At 37.0% G+C, this 13,400-nt stretch overlaps 1 protein-coding gene across 1 annotated transcript; it reads left to right on the top strand.

Annotated features, from left to right (window-relative positions):
- Positions 1–6,030: 6,030 nt before the first annotated feature.
- faslg (Fas ligand (TNF superfamily, member 6)) lies at positions 6,031–10,618 on the top strand. The gene is made up of 4 exons (NM_001042701.2): positions 6,031–6,369; positions 7,564–7,609; positions 7,696–7,752; positions 9,746–10,618. The coding sequence occupies exons 1-4, from the start codon at positions 6,073–6,075 to the stop codon at positions 10,150–10,152; spliced, it is 807 nt and encodes a 268-aa protein (NP_001036166.1). The 5' UTR covers positions 6,031–6,072; the 3' UTR covers positions 10,153–10,618.
- The last annotated feature ends 2,782 nt before the right edge of the window (positions 10,619–13,400 follow it).

Here is a 13,400-nt window from a genome sequence, read left to right on the forward strand (position 1 = left end):
AAAAAAAAAAAAAAAGATGGCATATATCAGATGTAATCTGATGGGCTTTCTACACCTGGCTTTCAAACAAATAAGATAGCCCTTGCACTTTTACCCCCAATGCTTTGCTGCAGGTATTTAACACCATATGCTGTGTTCAGACTGCATGATTTTTTAAGTCACAGATGTTTTCACACAGCATGATTATCTGGGCTAGCGTTTCGTCGCTGCTTTGTTTACACTGCAAGATGGATCGGTGACAGGGACTTTCACATTGCATGACTTTACTATAGGAATAATCGCCGACAACTTCATCCAAACTACGTCTCACAGCCAAAACACGTAGTATATCTTTTGTTATTAACTACATAATGAGAAAGAAGCCTTTAATGGGGTAGAACATGTACATTTTTGCTCACCTGGGTTGAAAGGGAATTAGCCATTTCTCCTCAACATTGATATTAAACTAATTTATTTCTGTATGAAACGTCAAACAGACACAGTTGCTCCTGAGTCCTGTCAAACCTCCACTAGTTTTTCCTCCATTTCGTGGGTCCAAATAAACAGAAAAAGAGCGCTTTTAACTTCTCCCCCAGCCTCCCGCTGGCCTGCAGCAGGTATACACAAAGCACACACAAGTGAATGCTGCTCTCTCATTGGCTGTAGGCGATGGCTGATGTTATTTTCAGTCAAAACTCAATTCACACAACATAATTTGAATCGCCGACAGCTCCAGATATTTAGCATGCCAAATATCTCGCAGGCATCGGCGACTCATCGGCGATTCTCTCAGATCGCATCTTTGAAAGTTCATACTGTGTGATTGTCACTCACGTGCACGAGCAGCGATTTGCCTGTGATTTCATGCATTTGTCTGCGGTTTCTCAAAACCTGTCGGCGAGCCAAAATCGGGGCTAAAATCACACAGTCTGAACTAGGCATTAGACCAGGGGTCACCAAACTTGTTCCTGGAGGGCCGGTGTCCTGCAGATTTTAGCTCCAACCCTAATCAAACACACCTGAACAAGCTAATCAAGCTCTTACTTGGTATACTTGAAACATCCAAGCAGGTGTGTTGAGGCAAGTTGGAGCTAAACCCTGCAGGGACACCGGCCCTCCAGGACCAGGATTGGTGACCCCTGCATTAGACAGTGAGTTCTTCTGTTTTACTTTTAAAGAAGCAAACCAACAAATCAATGAAAAGGTTCAAATGGATTCTACATAGGCCTTATATAATACACCATCAGAGTCCTATCAATATCAAACTTCGCTAATTTCTGATGACAATAAAGTCATTGTTGGCCTGCCTACATAGTCTTTCCATATTTTTTTATTTATTTATTATCAATAATAGTACTTAGGTACTTATAACGTTCCACTAATTGAATCTGGTGGTTATCAACCAAAGTACCGAAAACTCTGCAGGTCATCTCCTTTGTTTTCTCTGTGTTTAGACCAGCCTCTTGAAACCTTGACATCCTTTTGACATCCAGCCATTGATGTTCTTTTGAGCGCCAAAATAGTGACACACAAAGTTTTATAATTTAAGCAACTTTTTTATGCATCTGAGCAACAAAAGGACACTAAATTGATATCTACCATTGGTGTAAAAAAAGGACTGTCTCATAATAAATTTTTGATGTTCTGACTTCGAGGTAGCCATTTGACAGTTTTTATTCACGTTTTTTTGACGTTGTTTGAGTTGTTATTCTTAATAACTTAAAATTAGATTTTGTCGTCTAATTATCCAATCGGTTTATTTAGAAGGTTTATTACTGATCCTGCAAATTCTTAATGAATCATTCTAATTTGTTTTCCTATTTGAGTTCAAATCATTAACTATAAGATCTGGGCTGCATTTCCAGATAACATTGTCTTTTAGTAGGCTATGAAGACTCTAAATGTAAATTTTAACTGAAGATATAGCATTTTTTGGTGTGTTCCTCAAAAAAATTTTGAAAAAGTTGCATAAGGTTTACTATCTTACTTACAGCGTTGTGAGGTGCTGTCCCTGCAAGCGGTGCTGAAGGGTTTGATATGTATGGTAAAACTGCGAGTATAAAAGCGTCTGCTAAATGACCAAATGTAAATGTAATTGTTTTCCTAATCTTGATCTGGTCCGAATTTTAATGTTGCAGGCCTATACTTTATTTTGCTCACCACGTAGACACTAATAATATGCAGGGTACTGAATTTGGATTTAAATAAGGACCATGTTTTCAAAATGGCATTTGTTCGACATCTGTTAAACAAAAAATACTCTTGAGTCTCGATCCATCATCAGTGACATCCGACTTTCTCCCAGCTGCTTCTTAATTCTTGTCATAATGGGTCTAGGGATGTTAACATATCCGGGACCAGGCCATATCCTGAGCTGCTGCTGCGCTGATGGTCATGGGAAGTGGAGAACATGAGTCTGATTCCAGCGACGCTCCAGGGACATACGAGTCTTCGCTGAGGCCATCTTCCAGCCCACCGCGGTGACTGAAGCTCTGCACAAGACTTTTGGCCAGCGGAGAAATTAAAATGGTTGTGCCGAACTGAGTCTGGTTCTCTCAAGGTTTTTTTTCTTCACTCCCATCAGGTGAAGTTTTTTTTCCCTCTCCGCTGTCGCCACTGCCTCGCATGGTTCAGGATTGGTAGAGCTACGCATCGATGAATTTGCTCTTCAGTGTTTGAACTCTCAGTAATGATTAAATCACACTGAACTGAGCTAAACTGAACTAAACTGAACTTAAACACTAAAACCTGAACCACACTGTTCCAGTTACTATGACCATTTATGTGAAGCTGCTTTGACACAATCTACATTGTAAAAGCGCTATACAAATAAAGCTGAATTGAATTGAATTAACATCACGTTAATTTAATTTTGACTAAAATTCTTCTATTGAAATATTTTGTATTTTATCTGTAATAATACTGCTCTAAAAATTACATATACTGTAGCCTATATAGCATGAGGAAAGAGAGAGGGAGGCTCCTAGTTTGTTTCAAGTTAGACAAGCATTATCTAAAAGCTGTCTTTTTATCGTTATTGTTTTTATTATTGTTAAATTATATTTTATTATATGTTTTTTAAAAAAAAAAATTTGTCACTAAATATGTGCATTTATCTAGATCCATAAAAAAATATAGATAAATAAGACCTAGTTAAATATTGGGTATATATACGTACAACTTAAATAGTTATATACAAAGACTTAAATATGAAAAAGCTGTTATAAAGTGTAGCTAAGAGTGGTCCAGACCAAGTTTTTGAAAGTATGACATATAGAGGGTAAACTATGGAAGCTTCGGGAAACACATATTAACGATACGGTACAGCTTAAGGGTACAATTAAGGTACAACAAGGTTTCAAGAAAATGCATCCACTGGATTTTGAGTTGATTTACCTTAGATAATATTAATTTCTGTCACAAATTATATTAAAGATATTAAGTGCGCAATGGTGCTTTTTGTCATTTTTGATCTTATGTATATATATATATATATATATATATATATATATATATATATATATATATATATATATATATATATATATATATATGTATATATATATATATATATATATATATATATATATATATATATATATATATATATATATATATATATATATATACACTACCTGACAAATGTCTTGTCGCGTATCCAAGTTTTAGGAACAACAAATAATAACTTGACTGCTGGTTGATCATTTGTTATCAGATGAAAGGCAAAGGGCTCTAGATTACTCATATTTTACCAAAATAAAATATGATCTTGCCTTGATTTTTAATTATTTAATTATGACAGTAAGGTCTGACTTTGCTTTGACAAAAGTCTTGTCGCTTAAAAGAAACAATGTACAATATAGAATATAAAAACATAAGGAAAAATAAATAATATTGGGTATGACTCCCATGATCTTGGAGGACTGCATCCATACACCTCTGCAATGACTCAAATAACTTATTAATAAAGTCATCTGGAATGGCAAAGAAAGCGTTTTTTGCAGGACTCCCAGAGTTCTTCAAGATTCTTTGGATTCATCTTCAATGCCTACTCCTTCATCTTACCCCATACATGCTCAATAATGTTCATGTCTGGTTACTGGACTGGCCAGTTCTGCAGCACCTTGACCTTCTTTGCTTTCAGGAACTTTGATGTGGAGGCTGAAGTATGAGAAGGAGCGCTATCCTGCTGAAGAATTTGCCCTCTCCTGTGGTTTGTAATGTAATGGGCAGCACAAAATACCTTGATTGTCAGGGTTCGGGAAGGATGAGGGAGCGAGGACTCAAGTGCAATCAATAATGGGTTTTTATTAATAATAAAATGAAAACAAAAAGGCAAAACAAACAACCCCGAGGGGGAAAAACTCTAATAAAACAAATAAATGAACAAACAAACTTGACTGGCTGGACAAGACAGGGCTAGACACAACAGGACAGGAAACTATCGACGACGAACTGGCAAAGGACTGAAAACATGAGGGGGGTTATAAAGCAAAAAGTAAATTGACACACAGGTGAACACAATTAACTAATAATGGGTTAACAAGGAGGGTGGGGCTAGACAATAGACGGGAGAGCGCATGACACAGAGAGACAATACAAGCCATGCGCTCACATAACACAACACTTAAGCACACGACAAAAGCACGTGACCACAATGTAAACACCAAACCACGTGCTTTGACAAAAAACGCAAGACACGAGCTTACGATGAATGAAAACACTCACCGTGCGCTCACACACACATCGTGCACGCTTCATCCCAGCGCCGACCAAAACCGAAACCAACAAGACTGAGACACTGGGAATGAAACACCACGCTGCTGACAGACGAAAACACAAACACGAGTACAAGAGCGCACGCGTCTGAGGGACGCAGAGCGCGGCCGCGTCAAGCAGGAGCGCGCACACTCTGCGTACACCCACGACGGCGCGCGCGCACACAGAGACAGAAACAGGACCAGACATGGGTGGTGTCAGAGCTCTGCCACCAAAACAAGAATTTACAAGACCAGAGTGGCAGAACCCTGACATTGATACCTCAGGCTGTTGATGTTGCCATCCACTCTACAGATCTCTCGCACTGAATGTAACTGCCAAACCATGGTTTTTCCTTCAACAAACTGATTTCTATGGTCTTCTGCTTTATTTGTGATGACTGGGATGCAGTTCATTCATTGGAAAAATCTACTCTCTGCCACTTTTCCAAATAATCAACTAGAAGTCCAGTTATTATTTGTGGCTCTTACAACTGGGATCGACGACAAGACTTTTGTCAGTTGGTGTATGTATGTAGCATTATTCAAATACAGCGCTCAGCATAAATGAGTACACCCCTCACGGATCTCTTTTAAATTAAGATTTTCTGTAGAATGGTTTACAATTTTATATTTGTGCATGTCATAACTAATATAACAAAAGAATGGTTCAAAATTAAGTACACCAAAATTAATATTTTTTAAAGAGAAACATAACAAATCAAAAATTTTATTAAAATATTGTAAATTGTTTTTGCAATAACTTGTTTGTTTTTGTTTTAAATGTATTTTCTTAACTTTTATTTTAATGGATATAGCCATTCCATTTAATAAAATTGTTCCGTTTAAATGCACCAAACAATATTGGATATGTTTATTGAGAAATTATGCTGAGCACTGTATATACATATCCACAATCATTCATTTTACTTTATTTTCACATGTTAATGCCACTAATTACTGTGTGAGCAGTATTTGCATGCGAATGCAAAAAGACTCGAGATGAATGGTTTCCTGTCCATGATGTCACTATTATACCCTTCCAGTTATGCCTTCATGCATTTCGGTTTGCCACAAAAGTAAGCAATTGCTAACGCACCAACCAAAAAATAAATATATATCTCAGACATCAGTGTGCGTGACAGAATAAAGGAGAGAATCTGTGGCAGAGAGACAGAGATAGACGGACTCTTTCCCCCTCTATGTGTGTGTGAGTGCATGTGGGTGGGAAAACCACACTGCATGACCAACCTTTTTAACTACTGATGCTCAGCAACAACCTTCACAAGTCCTACTTTCTTGTCACTCACACCTTCACTTACTCATCTCTGCAAACATGAGTGCTAACTTCGGCCACTCGTCCCAACCAGTGTTCATGGTGGATTCTGCTGGAAATCACCCAAAACAGCATCGCTACTACCACCAGCAGGTGCCCAGGCACCCGGAGCCACCGCTGGTCCCCTGTTGGACGTTTCCCCCAGCCCGAGTCGAGATGAAGAAGAAAGGCTGGGGAGGGATGAATGCCGGGTTGGCATGGGTAGTGACGCTGATACTCCTGCTGGTTTTCGCAGCTCTGGGACTGGGAGCCTATCAGATCCTGAGATTACAGACTAAACTGGAACAGCTGACACAGGTAAGACCTACAGAATGTATCAAACTAGGTTTAAGAAAGATAGCTCAAGCTAAGATGGTCATGCCTATTTTGCAACTACAAGTCATTTAACTCTTATTAGTGTAGTCAAATATTAGTAGGCATCTAGGTAGGTTGGTAGTACTGATGCTGTTTTGTAGAATAAGTTGTCATGTAATTGCAAAGTTTTAACTTAGAGCATGTGAGAGTCTCCAAATACATCTACTAATGCATTCATGACTATAGCTGATGTAGTTATCCATTATTTTATAGAATGTCTATAGAGGAACAAAAATCAAGTTTTGTTATAAAGGTTTTGGGCCATTTGTATGGTTGGGAACTCTGCATGAACTTGTGCATACTATAGTAGTTATCCTAAGTACTATATTGTTTTTGAATCATACTACAGTGAAATATTTGAATGAATCTGTTGTGGTAAGTCTATATTTGATATGGCTACACAACAACTATATTAATATAAACAGATTGATGTAGTTTTTCTACAACTATAATGTGTATATCATACTATAACACCACAGTTTAGTGTAGTAAATACTTAAGTATACTACAATATTAGTAACAATTTGTTAGTTAACTAAAGTTAAAACCACTATATGCTGTAGCATTCATTAATAGTTGTAAATACTAAAATATTTAAAGTATAATAAACTTTACAATAGTATGGTTCCAAGACACTAGCATTTACTATAAATTACTAAAGTATTTTTTAATGTAAACATTAACATATTTTTGATGTCTTCATTTAGGTGAAATTTGTATTTTTGTTGGTTCTCGTATAAATATATTTTGCCATTCTGCAAGATAGAAGATAAAACATTAGAAGGCTTGAATATTCATACACCGCCTGGAAAGCAGCCCAACACTGTGTTTGTTATGTCACTCGAATGTCTTTGATGTGCATGGGAGTATCATTTTTTCAGTTTCCATTCTGACATATACATACGACCGAGTAGGTATTACAAGAGAGAGAGAGAGAGAGAGAGAGAACATGTGGTCACTGGTTAAGGGCTACAGGAAGTCCTCTAGAACAGTCTAACACCTCATGTTTCTCACAATGTTGACAAACTTTGTGCATATCTATATTTGCCAAATAAAACCTACAGTTCCTTCTATGTATTATGTATCTATGTATTTTTGATGAGTTGATTAATCTCATTGATTTTTTTCTCATGACAGGAATTGCCCACTATAATGCAGAGCAGCGCCCCACAGAAACAAGTTGGTGAGTTGTGCGGCCCAAATAGGATTTATAATTCATGCTGTGCTAGTAAGTAAGATGAGCTGATGCCATATGTAATTGTCCAACAGGTCTGAATCCTGCAGAGCTGAAAAAGAATAAGTACAAATCAGCTGCACATTTGATAGGTAAGTAAAGTAAGTATGGTTTTACCCATACTTGAAAAACTCAGTCCTCTCCATTTGACCCATCTAAAAACACAATAATACACCCTTAAAACACACCTTAAAATACAGGAGTGTAAGAGCTATTGCGTTCCGAACACAAAGAACACTTATAGTAGTGTTTCTCATCCCCCTTTCTGGGGAACCACCAGCACTGCACATTTTCCTGGTCTCCTCAACCAAACACACCAGATTCAGATTATCAGCCCATTAGCAGAGACTGAAAGACATCTAATGGTTGTGACAGACAAAGGAGAAATTTTCAAACATGCAGTGTTGGTGGTCCTCTAGGAACGTGGTTGATAAACACTGGCAGCATCTAAAATCTTATCTACTATTTAGTACGCTAAAAACAGTATGCGAGCCAAGTTATATGTCTGAATTCATAGAAATGAAAATCAGTATGCAGAATTACCCCAATGTCCTACTATTTCAGGTGAGCTTCTGAAGTGCTCATCCGATGGACATTACACTGTTTCATCGTGCCCCACAAGAGAATTTTTGTATTGGAGTTGAGTGACCAACTCCCACGTGTAGGTCGTGTGATCATGACAAAATGGCGGACATAGTACATCCGAGTTCCATTCATATTACTATGATTACGAGTACTACATACTCTTAATGACCAAGTAATATGTTTAAACATTTAAATGGAGTACCTATTGTGAAGCAGGCGGTTTCGGACAGCCACTGAGTTACTCCCAATAAAAGAAAAAGTTGTCTTTTTCTACAAAAACCCAACCATTGTTAATGCGTTTTTAGCCAAAACTCAATCCATGACTGCTCATTCAATAGTATTCATGTTCTAGTCAAATTTTAAAGTCCACGAAACAGATAAACCACATTAATTTTTTGGTCTTCCAGTTCAGCCCTGTATGCCTTACAGATAGCTAGTTTTGCCAGTAACTCTTTATTTTGATGGTCCATTTGAGTATTAGTAGACTGTCTGCTTAATATTTGTTGATACTGCTCCTTCAACAGACATTTAACTGACTATAATAAACTTTGCAAGTACATGTCAACTTACACTAACCCTAACCCCAACCTAACAGTCTACCTATAATCTACTGGAAATTAGTTGGCATGTAGATGCAATGTGACTCAAATTCAACAATCGGATCCTCAAAATAAAGTGTGACCTTTTTGTCTGTACAATCCAAAAATTGGATAAAGTCTCTTTCTTGTTGTAAGAACACTTATATCCATTGTTTTTGAACATTGTTTTTAAGACATTTAACCCCAACCTACTAAAAAGTATCTTAAACATTATAAAAACGTATAAAATTCTCAACGAACACGACAGAACCTACAAAATTACATTGAAACAAAAACAATCTGGTTGGTAAAGAACAATACATTTCACCACTGTGATAAGCACCAAAAAGGCAAATTATTTTTAGCATGGAGACCAAAAGTTCTCCATTTTGTATCTCTCCTTCAAGTTTGAGAAAAAGAGGGACTTTGAAACCCTTTAATTAATGTTAAAACCTCAAAGAGACACTATCTGATCATTAAACATCATCAATTAAATAATCTCCTCACCACATAGTATACATAAAGCTTTATTCACACGTGATGTAAATTTAAACTCAAGTAAGTTCCATTCTGATCCTGAACCTAGACAATAAAAAAAATCAATATCCATATTTCCCCTTCAATAGCCATTCCACAAGTTTTCCAAATTCATAGTATAGCTTGACCAACAACAGAATTTGCCTAGTCTACCCTCTATGTTCTTTAGAAGACAGACAGACAGACAGAGAGAAAGTGCAGTAAATTCAAGTTGCCAAGTCTGACACTTTAACCATTTGCCACATCTTCCCTCTGCAAAATAAAATTCCTTTGCCTCTGAGTAGAAATTATATTCATGGATTGAGTCATCTCTACTTAATGGAAAATAATTCTTAATGACGCTGAAGTTTTTCTGACTGAAGAACTGAATCTTTTTCTACAACAGGTTATGCTGAACAGAGTAAATCACCTGGGCTTCTGAAGTGGATATCCAATCACGGTGATGCTTTCACAGATGGCGTAAAATACACTGACGGTGGCCTTCAGGTCAATGAGACTGGTTTGTACTTCGTTTACTCTCGCGTGGAGTTTCTTTCGCATACTTGCAAAACCTTTGACAGTCTTGCTCACAAAATAAGTCTGAAAAGAAACGGGAACAGTCAGATAATCATGGAGGATAACATCGAGGGCTTCTGTATGACCTCGAAGAACCACCCGTGGGTGACGGGCAGCCAACTCGGTTCTCTTCAGCAGCTCAGAGAGTTAGATTGGCTGTTCGTCAATGTCTCGCGCCCCCATCTGCTCAGCAAAAATTTTCATAGCAATTATTTCGGCCTCTTTAAGATCCACTGATCATCATGAAATCCTCACAACTTCATTGCAATGCAATCTGCCAGCTTGGTATTGTCCAATCATATCTGATTTTGAATGTCGCATGGCCCGAGAAGTTCTTCAGGAAATCTATTGAGAAAAATGTGAGGCCCAGAATGCGTGAACACTACCATACTTCTGTATCAGGAGAAAGTATATTAAATGCCAATATTTATTGTCTGGTTGTGTGATCAATGGTCATATTGACTGAATAATATATCTATAATGCTTAATAAAATGTTTCATTGTACACTTGATTTCAAAACAAGAAGTGAAAGAGGAGATATCCCACACTCTTAGGGAAGATATGCAGTGGTGAGGTGTTACGGTAACCACTAATATTTGCATGTGAATGTGGGATGGTTGTCAGTGGAAATTATGCAGATTTCTGGTTGAATGTTTCCAAAGTTATTTATTTAAAATGTAAATAAAGTGATTTTAACACGTACTGTGTAGATAGTGTACTTTATTAAGCTTTTGTGCAAATTACAGCAACAGTAGTGATGCATTATACATTAATGGCAGAGAAAACTATTTTTTGCACAATTGAATGTGACTCAAATTAGTTTCTAGTCAGCTGAATATCCTCCGTGGACCACAAGGCAGCTATTTTTTGCAGAGTTGCGGGTTCATTCCTCGTCATTTCTGCGAAGACCCTCAGACTGCTGCTGAACCACATATAAAGATTTAAAAGTTTTGTGCAAGCATCACCGCGGCTGTACACCATGTGCTTGTTCATTTCTTATACTTCCTTCCTGTGCATATAGGTTCAGTGTTTGCAGAGGTCAAAGAGCTTTAATAAAAAAATAATAACTTTTAACATTCATTCATTTAGTCCCCAAAAGTGAGTTACCCAAGTGCAAATTTTGGTTTTACTTGGTAATATCTGAAATAGAAACTATGTAAGTAAAATGTTTCATGTTTATGACTCCAGTGAAACTTTTTTTTTTTTTTTGCAATACTGTGTGAGTTGCACCTCAGTATTCCACTTACTATGAGGGTGAGTGGAAACGAGGCCTACTCTTTCAGCACCTCCAACTCTTTTAGATAGGCACACACAACACATTTACCCACAGGAAGTGACCACTGGAGAGTAAGCACCCACAATTAATCCACTCTCTCAAAATAATAAAGACAATTTAGGACCAATGACCCATCTATTCCTACTTTGAGACTTTCGTAACATGTAACGTGTTACATTGATAAAATCAATGGGTCAAGATGAGCAACTGATGGTGTTGCTTTAATTATCTCATGTTTCAGAATGAATCATGGTGGCTCGGCACCTAGCATTGTGTGAACGACAAGACTGTAGATGTTTGTAATGACCTTTTGAACAGCTTCAGTTTCTTGTTGGCATTTACTGAAGCCATTTATTTACCACATTAGATCTTATAATTGCATATTTTCTGGGGCATGCAGTTTCAAAAGATGGTATCAGTCCTGACCCCGAAGAATGTGCTGATTTGGCCTATTAATACTACAGCAGCAAAACAAAGGCTCATGTATAGTTCTGTAATGCTATTGTTTTATTTCAAGTAAATTTGTAATTTTGCTCAGATAAAAAATAACAATATTAGAGATCACTTTATAATCTAGGATAAAATAATGCAAAATGTTATGCTGATTAAAACAATGTTGAATATTTAAAATACCTTGTTAATATATAGAAAAAAATACCTAGAAGCAGATGAAACCGATTATCATATAGATCAAAACTGTAAACAAAACCAAAAATAGATTTTTTTTCACACCTCACACTAGCTGAGGCTACACATCCCATTTGAAACTCAAGTAAAAAAAAAATACTTTAAACATTTTATGATGTTAAATATGCATTTATCATTCAGTTAATTTGGCTCGTAATTGTGGTTTTTAGTTAAAAACTTACATGTAATTATAAAGTCCCTGTGGTAAAATCAAGTTTTTAACAGTGTTGTTGTTAGCTTAAAGATGCACAAAATACATTGGTCAACACCACTGCGGAGCATTTTTTTTAAAGCCACATTGTATGCAAAAACATGGTTTGGAACTTTCTCTGTTTGATTCCATCACAAACATGTAAGTAATCATGTCAACTTGCAAGATAGACATGCAAAGTACACTACCTGACAAAAGTCTTGTCACCTATCTAGGTTTCAGGAACAACAAATAATTACTTGACTTCTAGTTTGGTCTCAGATGTGGCTTATATGAAAGGCAAAGGGCTCTAGATTACATTTATTTTACGTAAATAAAATATGATCATGTCTTGATTATTAATTGTTTAATTAGGACAGTAAGGTCTGACTTTGCTTAGACCAACGTCTTGTCACTTAACAGAAATAATGTACAGAATAGAATATAAAGTCATGGTGCAGTGGAAAAAGAATTAATATTGTGTATGACTCCCATGAGCTTGGAGGACTGCATCCGTACATATCTGCAATGACTTATTAATAAAGTCATCTGGAATGGCAAAGAAAGCGTTCTTGCAGGACTCCCAGAGTTCATCAAGATTCTTTGAATTCTTCTTCAATACCTCCTCCTTCATCTTACCCAGACTTGCTCAATAATGTTTATGTCTGGTGACTGGATTGACCAGTTCTGGAGCACATTGACCTTTTTGCTTTCAGGAACTTTGATGTGGAGGCTGAAGTATTAGAAGAAGCGCTATCCTGCTAAAGAATTGGCCCTCTCCTGTGGTTTGTAATGTAATGGGAAATACAAATGTCTTGATACCTTAGGTTGTTGATGTTGCCATCCAATCTGCAGATCTCTCGCACACCCACATACTAAATGTAACCCCAAACCTTGATTTTTCCTTTAACAAACTTGACTGATTTCTGTGTGAATCTTGGGTCCATGCAAAGTTATTGTTTGTTGCTCAAACAACTTGGATCAATGATAAGACTTTTGTCTCTGATTCAGCTCGAAAGAACAAACCTGATGCAGTGAAGCTCACCATGGGTTCACCGTAATTCTTTGGCACATCTTGTGCCACATGTTTGGATGAGATTCACTTGCCTATTCTTCCCCAACTGAAGGCTACTGCAGTTATATTAAAGCGTGATACTGTTAAATAAAAAAAAAATTAATAAATATGAAATGTTTCTACTGGAATTTTCACTCACAACCATAGGGTTTACAGAGAATGGTCCGAAAAAGAGAAAATATACAGTTCTTTGGGTGCAAATGCCTTGTTGATGCCAGAGGTCAGAGGGAAATGGCCAGACTGGCCATAACTACTC

Source organism: Danio rerio, chromosome 20, assembly GCF_052040795.2.
Source record: "Danio rerio strain M-AB ecotype USA chromosome 20, GRCz13ab, whole genome shotgun sequence".
Classification (NCBI taxonomy): Eukaryota; Metazoa; Chordata; class Actinopteri; order Cypriniformes; family Danionidae; genus Danio; species Danio rerio.